At 35.2% G+C, this 16,332-nt stretch overlaps 1 protein-coding gene and 1 non-coding gene across 6 annotated transcripts in view; one reads left to right on the top strand and one right to left on the bottom strand.

Annotated features, from left to right (window-relative positions):
• LOC120863556 (ankyrin repeat and KH domain-containing protein 1) overlaps positions 1-16,332 on the bottom strand; it is a 115,194-nt gene that overhangs the window by 10,653 nt on the left and 88,209 nt on the right. For 2 of the 5 annotated variants that reach the window (XM_040239892.1, XM_040239889.1), the window contains 9 exons: positions 13,390-13,485; positions 12,821-12,937; positions 9,713-9,887; positions 8,516-8,972; positions 7,915-8,061; positions 6,138-6,287; positions 4,355-5,967; positions 1,335-1,511; positions 78-329 (listed from right to left, as the gene is read on the bottom strand). In XM_040239892.1, coding sequence (XP_040095826.1) covers positions 78-329; positions 1,335-1,511; positions 4,355-5,967; positions 6,138-6,287; positions 7,915-8,061; positions 8,516-8,972; positions 9,713-9,887; positions 12,821-12,937; positions 13,390-13,485 — 3,184 coding nt within the window. Of the gene's footprint in view, positions 1-77; positions 1,512-4,354; positions 5,968-6,137; positions 6,288-7,914; positions 8,062-8,515; positions 8,973-9,712; positions 9,888-12,820; positions 12,938-13,389; positions 13,486-16,332 lie in introns of all 5 variants that reach the window. The other 3 variants (XM_040239890.1, XM_040239891.1, XR_005721025.1) reach the window with 2 other exon arrangements.
• Positions 10,370-10,478, top strand: LOC120864922. The gene has a single exon (XR_005721268.1). It is a non-coding gene; the product is annotated as a U6 spliceosomal RNA (small nuclear RNA).

The following is a 16,332-nucleotide window of genomic DNA, read 5'->3' on the forward strand; positions in this document are numbered from 1 at the left end:
AAGGAACTAAGTTTAAAAGGCAAAATCTCACAGTTTACTCAAGATATCCCTCCAGAAAGAGGGCACTATAACTGTACCTGACATGGCATTAACACCAAATGACCAGATTCCACTGTGTCCAACAGGAGCGACAAAACCAGTTCCCACAGGGGCTTGTGCAACAGACCCTCCTTGTCGAATTCGGGCTAGTCTCTCTGTTCCAATGGGGGGAGGGATTTTTCGATCCTGACTGGCACTGCCTCCTTTTGGTTGGCCCAATGTTGGTGGGGCAGAAGTGGCTGAAAGAGGTGAAGATGATCCCGAAGAAACAGATGGAATAGGAGAGTCACCTGGTGGCAAAATATTTCTCTATTGTTTTATTACATATAAAAATTCAAATTATAAAAATATGAGAAACCTTGTTGGAAAGATCTATTCCACAACACAGGTTCTGGAAAGAAAATTTTCATTTTGCAAGATCATTCAAATGAAAATATATGAGTTCTATATACATTATCCTATACTACTACTGCCTGAAGCAAGTACAAATAATCTAAAATTTTTTTTTAATTGAACTGAACAAGGCTAGAAAGGAAGAAGGCCCTATTTATTCTTGCTGTAGTTCTTTTGTCAAAGGACCAATATTCACTGACTACCTCATGATGCTCATTAAAAAAAATCAAATCCTGTTCAAGTCCTTCTAGAACTTCATCTATCCTAAATATTGAAATAAGTAAGTCAGAACAGGGGAATATTTTTACTTATAAATGGCAATACAGTTTCCTCAAATGTAAAAATAAATGAGGAATCATACCAAACTGATTAGATATTTAAATACAACCATTTCACAATACTGTCCTCAAAGCATCTTATAAAGCTACTTCCCTTTTTCTTTTCTCTTTTTTTTTTAACTCAAGGCAGATATATTGAATGAGTTAGTAACAAATGATGCTTAGATTGCTATAAAGTAACTAGATCCTTAGGTGGTGGTTTGGATACTAAAAGAGGTGACTCTTGATAAAAATGCCATGGTTCATCAGAAAATAGAGGATACAAAAAAGCTGAACTCAAACCAAGAGGGTAAGCAGCTTCTTCCTCAGTTTCTCTCTTTTCTTTGTACCTCTTTTCTTGATCCAAGTCTCAGTGTAACCTCAAATCTGGCTTGAAAGAATAGCCTGACCCTTCTCAAGTTTTCTATCCTATAAATGACTGATAATTTTTGACATGACTGCAATACAAACCTTGTGTATTTGCATATAACTTAGATTACTTAAAATTACAATATGGTGTTCCCTATAACAAATGATTTAATAACTTATTAGAGACTCTGGGATGATTTCCTTCAGGATTCCTACATGAGTTTGAGGCGCTCGTCCAAGGGTGGGGAGAAAAATGTTGTCTGTTGAAACTAGGGGTCCCAACAGGAGCTGGCCCTTGCAGGAAAACCCGAGTTCCTGGTATGCTGGAAAAACTTGTCAGAGGAGCAGAAGAGGAAGATGGGGAGCTGCCTGATGGGTCGATGGATGGTAATCCTGAAATAAAACAGGTCCAAGACATCAAATTAGCTAAGGCTTTAAAAAATGAAAGTCCAAAGTTTACTTAATTCCTCTTTAAAAAAGAAGAAAGCACACAGTTTATTCTGTGGATCACAGCAACAAGAATCCATTTATACCACACTGTATGTCCCAAACCCATTTTTGTTTCTTGCAGTCTAGAAGAATACCCCAGGCAACACTAGATATAGAAAGTCCAGTGTTTAGCAATGGCCATCACTTGGAGTATGTTTCATATAAATCTCAAAGCCTTCATTGGAGGGGATATGAAATGACAGCATGTTGTGACTAAGTGTTACTTGGAAGAATAGCTGTTCATCTCTATAATTATAGTCATTTCCTATGCAAAATGAATAACAAAATCTACCAATTGTTTTCTTCCTGACAAGGAGGAAAAGCATACTATTAAACTAAAGATAATTTCAGAACTCCATCTTACAAAAAAAAAAAAAAAATCAAAAGTTGTAAACTACATCAAAATTTCTATCAATATCTAGTTTACATAAGTCTGAATTTGATAGTCTTCTCAAATTCCACTGCTTTCTCTGGAGAATGTAGTAGAGAAAGAGGGCAAGGATCTGGAAAAGGATTATAGGTGCTCATTTCAGGAAAAAGTAGTTAACATCAACATAAAAAATTCAAAATTCTCATGCAGATCTTTAATTCAAAGGCTTCAGTATATTCACTGGGTTGTACAACCATCACCATAGTCAATTTTAGAACATTTTTGTCCGCACTAAAATAAAATGTATGCATTACCTGTCACTCTCCATCCTCCTTTACCTGATCCATATTGAACCTTTAAGCAACTACTAACATATTTTTCTCTCTAGATTTGCCTATTCTAGAAATTTCATATAAAAAGAATTATACAATATGTGGTCATTTGTGACTGGCTTCTTTCACTTAGCAAAATGGTTTCAAAGTTTATCTATGTTGTAGCACAAATAACTACTCCATTTCTTTTACTTGATCTCATAATATCGAATAATATCTTATTATACAGATACACCACATTTTGTTTTCCATTCATCAACTGATGGACACTGGATTGTTTCCACCTTTCGGCTATTACGAATGGTTTTGCCATGAGCATACCAGTTTTTGCGTAGGCATATGTTTTCTCTTGAGTATACCTAGGAGAAGAATTACTGCATCATATGGTAACCCTTTTTAATTTCTTAAGGAACTATTTTTCCAAAGTGGCTGTAACATTTTAAATTTCTGCCAGCAGAGTTTGAAAGTTCCAATTTCTCTACATGCTTTCTTGTCTTTTGAAAGGTCAACGAAAGAAACCACCCAGGCAGTTAAGAAATGAAGCCAAGCTTAATCAATCCTGGACCCTGGAAGAAAGGTCAAGGATTAATGCTTGCTTTAAAAACAATTTTTTTAAAATTAGTAATAAGTAATTTTGATGTTACAGATCTGAATAATAAGGATCCCAAACCTGGTTTATTACCAAATTAGATGGATGATTTCCTTACTTTCTTTTTTCCAGCCATTCATAATCTGCACATCTTCTGGGATATAGTATTAGAGTGCAAAGAGCTCAAACACTGGAATATGAAAGATCTGAAGCTCAACTCTAAGGCATCTAAATTCACATATTAGTTAGTGCCAGTCACGTGGATTAATTTAAAAATTAATTAAATTTTACCACATTCTGAGCATTGGCAATGAGCTCTTCTTTCATCCTGGGGCCTCTGAAAACTTTATTAGTTTGACCAAAATGAAAAGTTAAAATAGCACCTATTTATATATATATAAAAAAAAATCCTGGAGAATAATATTTTGGACCATGGATGGTCTTATGTAACATTTATTTCTATTTGAAAGATGATATAACAGCTATGTTTTCCAGAAAAGATAAGTAAATGGAAACGTATCTGATAGAAATGCTAAGGCTATGCCATATTAGTAAACTCACAAATTTTAAACAACTTAGATCAGTTTATAATTAATAAAAAGGAAATGGGCTCTGGGAAGTTTTCCAACTGGAAAAAAAAATGCTAAATAAGTGGTACTATTATTTCTTACTCTCATTCTAGGTCAGCCACAATTTCTAATTTTTTTTTAGCATTTATTAGAGCAGACTGGACTAAATCAGAGCATAATAGAGCAGACTGGAACAAAATTTTGGCCCTTAGACTCTGGAAAATAGATTCTGGCTTTCCAAATATCTCTGAGCCACCACTAGCCTCTTATCTTTCCAGATCTTTCTTATACTGCCTCAGCAGCTCATTTCTAATTTCAAGGAACAAAGAGCTGATTTGAAATTGTTTTTTAAAAATAAGAGTGCATACATGACTGGATCTCTTCAAGCAGCTCCATCTACTATAAAGAAGATGGGTTAAGACATCATTTAATATTCATTCTGAGCAACCATGACTGAAAACAAAGAATGTAGATTATGAATTGTAACCCAACCTTTTTAAATTTAAGAAATGCAAACACTCACTTTGATTTAAAAAATGTCTGTGAATTTGGAATCCTTGAAGCATCCTATGGGTCCCTTTTATGAATATCTTATATCAATTCTATGAAAATGAACTGACATAAGGTATAACTTCCTTGATAACAGGTACAGAGATCATAAAAAAAAATATAAAGCAGTTCATATTTGAGTGACTTACCTATAAATAGTTTTTTGTCTACTCAATCAGCAGTCATTAAGGGGTCTTTATTGTTTATGATAACACCCTTATTTCTTCATGATCATGCAATAAATATTACGTATAAAATAAATGCTTTATAATCTTTGAAGGTTAGATTATGCTGTTAAAGCCCCAAATTGCGCAGTCATGACAGTTACAATAACTTACCAACTGGACTAGTAGAAACTCGCTGGGAAGGTGATCTGAAGCCAGGTGCCTTGGAATTGTCAGGGTGCACGTTCTCCAAGTGTCCAAGTACAGAGCTACCCAGAAATGCTGACTGAACAGTGAAAGAGGCATCTGCAGCAACTCGTGAGGACAGAGGACCATCTCCCCAACCCTGGTTAGCTGGTACCTGACTGCTATCAAAAAGACTACTGAAGTGATTGAAAAGCGTGGCCGGGCCAAACGTAGGTGGTAAAGATTTATTTGCTGGGTTAATGTGCATCTGAGAACCATTCATAATGTTCATGGCTGAAGAAAGCTGCACTGTAGCTGGTGGGCCTTGAGGTGGTGTTAAAGGAACTGGATTTGTAACAAAAATGGACTGGGGATCCTGGTGTATAGTTGCATTTGGTACCACTGAGTAGAAAGAACCTCTGGGTTGCAATCGGTGAGAAACTCGAGGTGCTGGTACAGCTAACTGAGGTAAATTACTGGTATCCTGATTATCAGCAGCAACCAATCTAGGTGATGCCAAAGTCAATGGAGCAGGTTCTGAATTAGATGCAAAAGGCATTGACATAGGACTTAAATCAGACACACTGGATGGCTGTGCTTCCTCCTGTGTGTTATTGGACAGAGGAGTGGGACTACCAGATGGGTGAGTTTCTGGAGCTCCTGGGGTGTTGCTGGCAGAGCTACTGCAGCTGTTGGCAGTTGAAGAGGGGGGACACAGGTTTGCTGTGGACTGGTCCTGTGTGGACAGTTTTTCTTTGGGGGCGGGCATGGCAGAGAAAGATTCCATCTTTTGTGAAGAAAGCTGTGCTTGAGAAGTACTTGCAGGCAGAAATGTGGTGGGAACTTGCCCACTAGTGATAGGTGCAGAGGAGACTGAAGGCAAGGAACTACAAGTGCTTGTCATAGAAGTAATCACTGTTGCTGGAGGGCTTGTCTTAGGCACACAGGCAAACAGCTGCTTTCTGACTGATGAAGGAGTCCGGGTATTAGTCACACACAGTTGCTGACTGGCAGCAACTACAGAAGAGACAGTGATAGGGCAACTGGCAGTAGCTAGTCCAGTAGACTCTGAGGGTAGAACAGTTCCGTTCTGGTTAGGTAGACGGCCTGTATTATTATGCTTTGGAGAGCTGTTTGTGTTGCCAGGATTCACAGGTCTCACTGGGAATGGTCCCCAAGTGTTAGGAGAGGGTGAAAAGGTTCCTCCAAACTGGGCCATGGGTAAGCGAGGATGCCGAATCTGTTGCATGGTTTGAGCAGCCAACAGGGCAAAATGCGGGTGGGGATAAGCTAAGGGGAGAGAAACTGGGAAAGAAGAACGTACATTTGCTGGAACGTTCTTATTAAGTTTATTAGTGGGCTGGAACGTAGATAATGTTGTTGCCTGTGAAGTTACAAGACTTGGAGCACCCAAGGGAAATGCATTTTTACTGGAAGCTGCTGTGGTGCCTACTCCAGATGAGAAGTTTGCATGAATGGCTTTGGTGCTGGCAGGTGTTCTGATATGGTTTTTAGGAATCAAGTCTTCCAGTTCCTTAGCAGGATCTTGAATAAGTGCATTAATAAGTTGAACTGCATATCTTGTTGATTCTGTACCACCCCTGGGGAGAAAACCAACAAAAAACAAAACAAGATCAAAATCATAAAAAACTAGGTAATCTTTACCACGAAATAAAATTCTGATTGTACCATGGCTAAGAAAAACGTGCTTCTAATACAGTTTAACTTCCTCACAGAACTAAATATATATATGTATATATTGCATAATCACCTAATTGTGATCATTCTCTCGCCATTCTTATCTTTTTGTTTATCCACATCAATGTGGGCACCAGTAACATCTTGAATTGCAGTGATGTTGCATCCTCCTCTTCCCATTATTCTGGAAACCACTGAGGCTGGAACAGATAATTTTTTTGACCTATAAAATGAAGACCACACACATGAGCATATGAAATCAAAATGTTTATTAAAAAAACATGTCTCAGTAAATGTTCATGAATATCTGGAGAATAGTATTTATCAAACCTTAAAGAGGAAGTTATTAGAAGCTTTTATTTAGAAACTGACCTCTTATTATACTGAATTTAATTTAGTGAAGATGAAAAACACATTGTTATTTGAAAAACAATTATACTTAAGTCACTCATGATCCCAGCATTCAAACTATCACATGTTAACTGAATGGCAATGATCATATATATTGATACTTTCAAAATTAAAATAATACATATCACATTGTTAAACTCTATGAAAATGAATACAGGCAGGTTATCAGTTTCAATGACTTTACTAAGCAATAAGCCTCGGAGTTGAATTACATAAAAAGCAATTCACAAGTGTGTGAATTCCACTTGTGTGAGTCAAGTGGAACTAGAGAGAACACCAGAGGCTAACACTGGGATCTGACAAGATGGCCTGGGTCTCTTGCAGGATTACTGTGGAAACCCACTGTTCGCTGGCAGAACCAAATGAAAGCAACATCCATTATTTTCATGTGGTCACTGCTGACTGTCAAGATTTCCCCCTCGAAGATTCCACCCTCAAACTTTGAACTATACCTGCCAGAAGAATACCCAATTGCAGACTCTAAAATACATTTCATGATCAAAATTTAATATCCTAATGTAGACAAATTGGGAAGACTAATTTAGACATTTTGAAAGCTAGAGCATAGACTAGGCCATAAATAATGTAATACTTAAATCAATCTAATTATTAAGTGCACATCATTTCTCCTGTTCTGCCAACACTTCTTCCCTTTTTGTTTGCTTCTAATGGACAAAAAGTCTTAGAAAAATTATACAATAAAACCTCAGACATGTTAGTCCTTTAGTGATTAAGTGCACACAAGTAAATCTGTGTCTTGTCCTAATTCCCTGATATAAAGCATGAGCAAAGGCTTGAAATACCTTCTGGATTGTGTGAAACATTTTAAAGCACTGGTCCCTCTCTGTTTTTATTCATCATGGTTTAAGTATAAAGCAGTGTGAATAAAGGGAGTTGTCAAAGTTAGCTGCAGGGGTGTGGCTATTTGTCTTTATTTTTTTGAGGGAGAAGGAAGTTTTAATTTTATGAGCTCTTTCCCCACCTTTTATGGAGATTTAACTGCATTAGTTAAAAGTAGACAACGATTCTTTAGCGAACTCTAACATTATTTAAATACTGTAGATGAACAAACTTGTCTGACTCAAAATGGGACCATTAAATAATATCATAGCCCTCACCAATAACATTGTGACTTTGCTGTCAAGTGACTCTCTCTTAGGAAGTTTGTGACCTTTTTGCATGATTTGTCTGTACACTGTTATATCTTATGCTTTAATAAAGTATTTTTTGTTTTTCTAAAGCCAACATTTCTTGTATCATATAAAATATACATGTAAAATTTACATACTGTTTCTAATTTTGATTTAGTCTACACTGCATATAATATGGCATTGTAGTTGAAAATAATAGTCACATTCAAATTACTCATTAATTAACTGGGTAACCAAAGAGGAGAAAACGAGGAGATAAGTTAAAAAGATGAGACTAATTGTACTTACCTTCGGACAACTTCTTTCCATCCTTCCTCTCTTTTTTGCCCCCTTTTAGGGCTAGTCAGATTCAGCTTTATGTTTGGAGAACTTAATGGCAATGACACTGACTTGTAGGTTGTTGATAAGGAATTAGGATTCACTTCGCCTTCAAGTCTAAGAGAAATATCAAATCCAATAAAAGATAAATTTTAAGATAGAAACTCAAGAGATTTGCTGAAATATTTGAATTAAAATTTGGCACTTCAAATTACTAACAATTCAGAAAAACAGAAATAGGGCAAAGAGTTCATCATTTATTTTAGTATTAAAATGGATTCAGAAGCCAAAAGGACTATATATAATCAATAAAAATGACATAATTAAAGTAAAACCAAGGCATGCTAACATTTTCAACTTCAAAATTAAATCTTAAAAGTTCTAATAATTTCCTTTCATAACTAGCACATGATTAGGAGGACACCGGTTTTAAATGTTTCAGTTTTAAATGTTGAAGACAGATAATGTGGTAGACTTAAATTATTTAACACAACTTGTGTTACTTCAAGTTCTTGTGCGAGGTATGCAAAAGGAAAGGTAGGTGCAGAGTTAACAAGTCAGAAAATTTTACCGTGTCGGAGTTTTGGAAGCAGCGGTACTTGTCTTTTCCTCTTGGGAATGGAGCAGCAGTGGGGGGTATCTCCTGTCACTAGAGGAATTCACATCCATAGTGAAATTTAACTCTTGGCTTTTACCACCACTGCTACTCTCACTGTTGCAATCTGTGCTGTCCAAGTTATCTGAATCACTGTTCCCACCTGCACCACCACCTTTGCTTTCTCCGTTTACTTTATTCTTATCTGCCTTTTGCTGTGCTAAGGATATATGTTGTTCTGGTAATATTAAATGTGCAGTGGGAGGAGTCTCTTTGGTTTTGTTCTTCTTATTTTTCCGGTTGGTGCTAGGAGTTGTCACAACATTGGCCCTTTTTTTCCCAAACGCATTTGTAAATGTTGCAGATGTTGCAGAGATTCCAATTGTGGTGGTGGTAGTCGCACTAGGAGGTTCTATGGGAACTTCTTGCTCCACTGTGAAAAAGGATATAAATCACACTGAGAGCCACGGATGTCAAAACAAATTGTGACAGAATATACCTAATAATTCATAATTTACTCTTAGTCATAGTTTCCTTTTATCAGTATTCACTAGTAAATAAACAAATCTTTACAGTTGTGAGAATGAAAAGTATCATATTTTGATGTCTAACTCAGTACAAAACATTAACATTCTTAAGCTTTGAAATGCTAGTCTCATGAACTAACCAAATATCACAATACAGATTGGATTTAAGAAGTTTTTTAAATAGCATTTTAGAATTAGAATTCAAATAGAGCAAAATCACTTGCCTATTACTATAACTGCCAGATTGTACAATAAACAATTCTTTGAAAGTAATGAGCCCCAGTGCTATACAGCTTCAACACTGAACCTTAGTTAACTGAGGAACTAGACCTCTTCCCACTTTCTAACTGGGGAATGAGAGAGTAAGGAAGAACCTGAAGAAAAGCTGGCAAACCTCTTATGGTATCACTTTAGGACATATATAATGTTTTTACAGGGAACTTAAATTACACCTGAATGTCTTCCCCTTCTGTTTGTCTATGTCACTTTACAATGTGAAATATTGAATACAGAAGTCAACTGTCAATTTCAGATTAAAGTAATTGAATATTTAACTAGAATTAGTTTTGAGAGCAAAAAGCACTCAAAATGAAGCTGATAAACACAAAAGAATTTTTATCATTAATTCAGATGGTCCGTTTCTCACCATCTTCCTCATTCTCCTCTTCATCTTCATCTTCTGGTAGTTCTGAATTCTCCTTAGGTTTGTTTTCCTCGTCTTCTTCCTGCTTTCTTTTCTGCTCCTCTTTTTTCTTCTTTCTCTTTTCTTTTCTTTTCTCTCTTTTAGCTGCAAGAGCTTGTTTTCTGCTCTCCTCTCTTGACTGTGAATAAAATTGTTTTAGTCACTAAGTCCTGCCCAACTCTTTATCTCATCTTAACAGTAATGCAATGATTCAAAATAAATGATGAAATGATGCTTTTGTTTATGATACATGGGGTTACCCATGGATGTCACTCTTAACACACATTTATAAAAGCAACAAAAGAAGAAACAGACATGCTGGACATCATCAAAATTAAAAGTTGTTGTGCTTCAAAGGGATCATCAATAAAAAAATTTTTGCAAATCTTACATCTGGTAAGGGTTTTGTATCAGGAATTGATAAAGAACTCTTATAACTCAATAATGAAAAGAAATCAGTCAACACTGCTGGTAGCATTATACAATGATGCAGCTACCTTGGAAAACAATCTGGCAGTTTCTCAAGTGGTTAAGCACAGAATTGCCATATGAGCTAGCAATTCTATTCCTAGATATGTACCCAGAGAAATGAAAACACATTTATACAAAAACTTGTATGCCATGCTTACTTTGGCACCAAACATACTAAAAAAAACTGAAGTAATACAGAAGGTTAGCATTGCTCCTGCATAAGAATGACATACAAATTCATGAAACATTCCATGATAAAACAAAACAAACAACTTGTATACCTATGAAATGGAAGCAAACTAAATGTTCAACAACTAATAAATGCATAAACAAAATGTTGTGTATCTATATAATGGGATATTATTCAGCAATAAAAAAATGAAGTAATGATATATGCTACAATATGGATAAACCTTGAAAACATGAAGCAAAAGAAGCTAGTCACAGAGGACCAAATACTGTATGATGATTCCAAATATCAAATGTCTGGAATAAGCAAATCCAAAGAGACAGAAAGTAGATTGGTAACTACCTAGATTTATGTGGCATTGTTTAATTAAAATGCAATTGTTACAATCTTTATAAGATACTAACAAATTTCACTATGAAAATATCCATAGGCGGCCATTATAGAAATTATTTATTTTCGGAAAGGGGAACATGACAATGGTTGCCTCACATCATAAAGAAAGCTTGAAACAAACAGAAAACACATCAAATTACTCACATTTTTATGGAAATTATCTAAAAAATCCTCACCGTATGAAACTGACAATGAAGTCCAGTTGCCCTGGTAATTAAGTAAAGCACTTTCCTCAAAACTATAATTTACAATTCTAAGCCACAAATAAGCTATTTTTAACATTTTTATTTATCAAAAACCAGGTATCAGCAAATTACGGCTTGAATGCTAAGAATAACTTTTACATTTTAAATGGTTGAAAAAAATGAAAAGGCAAACATTTCGTGACATGTGAAAATATCACAAAAGTAAAATTTTGATGTCCATAAATAAAGTTCTACTGGAACACTTCATTTAACCATTGTCTGCAGGTGCTTTCATACTACCACAGCAGAGTCAGAGAGTCATGACAGAGTTTGTATGGCCTACAAAGCCCAAACTTTACTCTTCTGCACTTTATAGTGTGGCCAAAGAAAGAAAGAAAAAAAAAAGATAAATAAAGTCTCTCAACCCCCTATGTAAATGAGAAAGGGTCTGAGGATTGAAAGAAGAAACTGCATATTCAGTTAACAATTATTTTATCATTTTTGTAGCATAAGAGCAAAATGGCTGTTCAGGGAATTACAGACCATACCCCTGGATAGTTACACAAAAATAAAATTACAGACATGGAAGGAACCATAGAAGTCATCAAACTTTAAACTTCCCTTTATTTTAAAATGCATATTATTTTTTCCACTTGTGATTTTAACTGTAATCAAATTTATCATGGAGGTATTAAAATTTACTTAATTTTATAATGATAAAACTTTAAGGTTTTTACCTTTCCCCTTATTATAAGCTATTTATCAGTGAATGTCCTTTAATACACTTGCATCTTTGAGCATCTGTCAAAGTATTTACCTTAGGCTAAATTTCTAAAAGAGGAATGACTGGAGCAAAGGTATGCACTCTTTTTAATTCATCAAATCATCTCCATTAATAATTATATCAATTTACACCATATATCAAAAGTCATACCAGAGTGCTAATTTCTCCACATCCTAGCCATCAACAGCTATAATCAAAACTTTAAATTTTTTTTCCCCAAACATTTAAATTTTGAGTTTCCCTAGTCTGGCAAAGGAAATTTACATCACTCTTTCACTGTGTGTTTCTTTGTTTATTCATGAAGCTGTGCCTTCTCCATCTATTTACTGAAAATTTATATTTCTTTTTCTGTGAGTTGCCCATGAAATTATTTTTCATTCTGGGCAAGTTATCTTTTGTCTTATTGATTTTAAGCAACTTTTTATTCTGTTTTTTAACAAGTTTTTTTTTTTTTTTAACAAACTAAGAATTGGTATCAAAATTTTAGCATCTCTAAAATGATTTTTCCCCTTTCTTTTATCATCAATGAAATATCTTAATGTTAAGCTATCTCACACATTCTAACTCTAACTGATTATAGTATTTATTCTTTTAATATAACTTCTGGGCTCATAAAAACACCCTCATTTTCTGAGGCACACTGAGCCTCAGAAAAGTGATCTTTTAAAAAAAAATTTTCCATTATATTAGCACATCCAAGGAAACTTAGACATTTACTCTTTAAGAATTTAATAAACCACCGATACTCCAGATCTTATAATAAAGAAAGATTTCCAATGTTTTAATAAATTTCTGCCTACACTAATGGTAAAACAACTTAGGCAATAATATCAGGTAGAAAACTGTGACGTGTTTAAAAACTAATCCTTCACTTATATGGTTAAAAATATTTTTTTGTATAACAGGTCAGAATAAAAAAAACTTATGGTAGTTTGATAATTTATCATTTTATACAAAGAGATTTTGTTAAGATTATAGTCATATAAGTAGCAAATATTCTACTAGATTTTCAACCAGTTCTAAAAAGGAAAATTATATTTCTCACTCACCTTTTCCAGATCAAGTTCCTTTAAAAGAATACTTGCATTCTTATTTGCTTCTGCAGCCTGTTGGTCTTTAGCCTTCACAATTGTCTCAACACATTGGTGACATTTTTTCAACAGTTCCTATACCAGAAATGGAATTATATAAATACAGAAACACATAAAGAGGCCAATAAAACTTGAGCTGGTAAGTATACCAAAGCTCAGGGCTTAAAGCCCAAATTACTGAATATTTACTAAACCAAATCAAGTTATCCTTTGAATCTAGAATTTGACTGAAAAATCAAAATAAGCTACCATTCTCTTAAAAAGTTTATGTGTTCTTAGAAAACTGTCTAATCAGGCTAATAATCTAATGATAAAGTTTAGATGTAGTCGCTGTTAATTACAGTCCATATTAGGAAGAAAATCTCAAAATAATTTATAAATTATTCTTCATTTGCAAATGGAGAAACTAATCATTGAAAAATCAGGTTATCTGTCTTATAAAGGATGAAAAGAACAGACTGTTAACATATACTTTGGTATAATCCCATAAAGAATAGAAATGTGCTTCAACAGCATATTAAACCTACCTTATCAGTGATTGTTGCTATGTATCTCATGCATTCTATATCAGAAGGGAACTGATTGACTTCCTTAACCAAATACTGAACAACTTTTACATGACCCTGTAAAAAGTACAACAAAAAGGACACAAAGAACGCACTGAAAGCTGGCCGATATCCTTAAAAACTTAAGAGTAAAAGGTATAGTAACACTTCAGAATTTACTAAACAATTGAAACTATGAAAATATGAACAGAGAGAGGTAAGTACAGCATGATGGGAAATACATGGAAGACCAAATGACATTTCTCCTGAATTTAATTTGCTCACATCCCACTGAAAATAGAAATACTTTTGAATAGAAACAGAAATAAATCTATTAATAAAATAAAAACTGGTGATGTGAAATCTCTCTCAATATAAAAGGGAAATTAGATCTAAAAGAGGATATTCTAAATTCCAAAGCATTATTTTGCCCCTTTTTGCTTTTTCTTACTGTTCATGGGGTTCTCACCACAAGGATAGTGGAGTGGTTTGCCATTCCCTCGTCCGTTAGAACAACAGTTAGAATCTTACATGGAACTGATAATTTTGACTGGTTCAAAATTGGAAAGGAGTACATCCAGGCTGTATATTGTCACCCTGTTTATTTAACTTATATGCAAAGTACATCATGCAAAATGCCAGGCTGGATGAATCACAAGCTGGAATCAAGATTGCCAGGAGAAACATCAACAACATCAGATATGCAGATGATATCACTCTAATGGCAGAAAGTGAAGAGGAACTAAAGAGCTTCTTGATGAGGGTGAAGGAGGAGAGTGAAAAAGCTGGCTTAAAACTTAACATTCAAAAAACCAAGATCATGGCATCTAGAATCACTGGGGACGGTGAATGCAGCCATGAAATTAAAAGAAGCATGCTCCTTGAAAAGAAAGCTATGACACACCTACACAGTGTCTTAAAAAGCAAAGACATCACTTTGCTGACAAAGGTCCATCTAGTCAAAGCTATGGTTTTTCCAGTAGTCATGTACAGATGTGAGAGTTAGACCATAAAGAAGGCTGAGTGCAAGAGAACTGATGCTTTCGAATTGTGGTGCTGGAGAAGTCTCTTGAGAGTCCTTTGGATTGCAAGGAGACCAAACCAGTAAATCCTAAAGGAAATTAACCCTGAAAAGTCATTGGAAAAGACCTTCATGCTGGGAAAGACTGAAGGCAAAAGGAGACGGGGGTGGCATAGGCTGAGATGGTTAGATACCATCACAGATTCAATGGACATGAAACTCCAGGAGATAGTGAACGACAGAGAAGTCTGGCGTGTTGCCAAGAGTCAGACACGACTTAGTGACTGAACTACAACAACTGTGGCTCTATCTTACTAAACAAGGTGGACTGTCATATTTATCTGAGTCCTATGACTTGAATCTAGGTGAAATATTTTCTAGATGGTATTATCAGAGGCTTGATGATCTGTAATCATTAAAAGTACATCTATTTTAACAACCAAACTTGCATAGTTTCCCTTAATACTAAGGTTCTAAAACATCTTCAAGAAGTAATCTGATGGGGAAAATTCCCTGGTGGTCCAGTAGTTAAGGTTCTGTGCTTCCAGTGCATGTGTATGGGTTTGATCCTTGGTGAGATAACTATAAATAAAATCTTGCACATGCCACAGTATAGCCAAAAAATAAAACAATAAAAAAGAATTAGTCTGATGGTGGCAAAAGCCAGAAAAGTGGTTGCCTCTTGGGCAGGGAATTAACTGAGAATGGGCATGATTAAAGTTTCTAGGATTATGGAAGTAGTTTATATCTTTATGGGATGTAGGTTACATAGGTATATGCATTTATTAAAACTCATTAAACTTAGCATCTTAGATTTGTGCACTTTTAATATATATAAATTATATCTCAATTTAAAGGAAAGAAAAAATTGGAAAAAATATTTAAGATTTTTTAAAAGACAGCTAACTTACACTGCTCTCATTCAATAGCTATTTACTGACAACCTAGTGTGTGTCAGGCACTGTGCTGAACAACTAGTTATAAATAGTGGTGAAAAAGACAATCATGAATCTTCACCTTCATAGATCTTCCAGTCTAATTAGGGAGTGAAAGTGAAAGTCACTCAGTCATGTCCAATTCTTCGCAACTCCATGGACTGTAGCCTGCCAGGCCCCTCTGTCCATGGAATTCTCCAGGTAAGAATACTGGAGTGGGTTGCCATTTCCTTTTCCAGGGGATCTTCCTGACCCAGAGATTGAACCCAGGTCTGGGGCAGATTCTTTGCTGTCCAAGCCACCAAGGAAGCCCCTAACTGGGGAGAGGAGCATTAAAAAACTAACACATGTTTGTATGTATAATTACAAAATGAGATAAAAAAATAATGGTGAACTATAAAAGAGAACAAGAGAAACTTTTCAGATTGCAAGTTAGGAAAGGACTTTCTGAGAAATGATATTTAAGGAGTGGACATTAAAGAATGAGGAGAAGTGAGCCAAGTGAAAAGCAAGTGAAAGAATATTTCAGGAAAAGAAAACCAGTGAGCAAAGGGCCTCAGGAAGTTAAAAATTTAGTGACTTCTAGGCCAGTGGCTGAAGTATAGTGAGCAAAGGTGCAAAGGGGAAGGGCAGTAGAAATGACTGGTCTGAGGCTGGCAAGTGACTGGTCTGAGGCTGGCATGAGCCATATCAGCTCTGTAATATAGACCAGAGAAGTAAACCTGAATATATATAAGAGGTATAATAAATTTTTATGAGAGTCTACTTGTTTTTGTTCCTCTTAAACATCTATCTACCTGTAATATATGCCCTGAAATCTCATGTTTTATGTACATAAATATAACAAAACTCCTCAAGATATGAAGTTATTTAACAGCAAAGTTGCTTATAGGGAACTACCATACAGCTCTTAGATTTGGCCACAAAGAGAGTACAGATGGCAGGGGTGTGTATATAGAAATAGCGTCA

Source organism: Oryx dammah, unplaced genomic scaffold (assembly GCF_014754425.2).
Source record: "Oryx dammah isolate SB20612 unplaced genomic scaffold, SCBI_Odam_1.1 HiC_scaffold_5, whole genome shotgun sequence".
Classification (NCBI taxonomy): Eukaryota; Metazoa; Chordata; class Mammalia; order Artiodactyla; family Bovidae; genus Oryx; species Oryx dammah.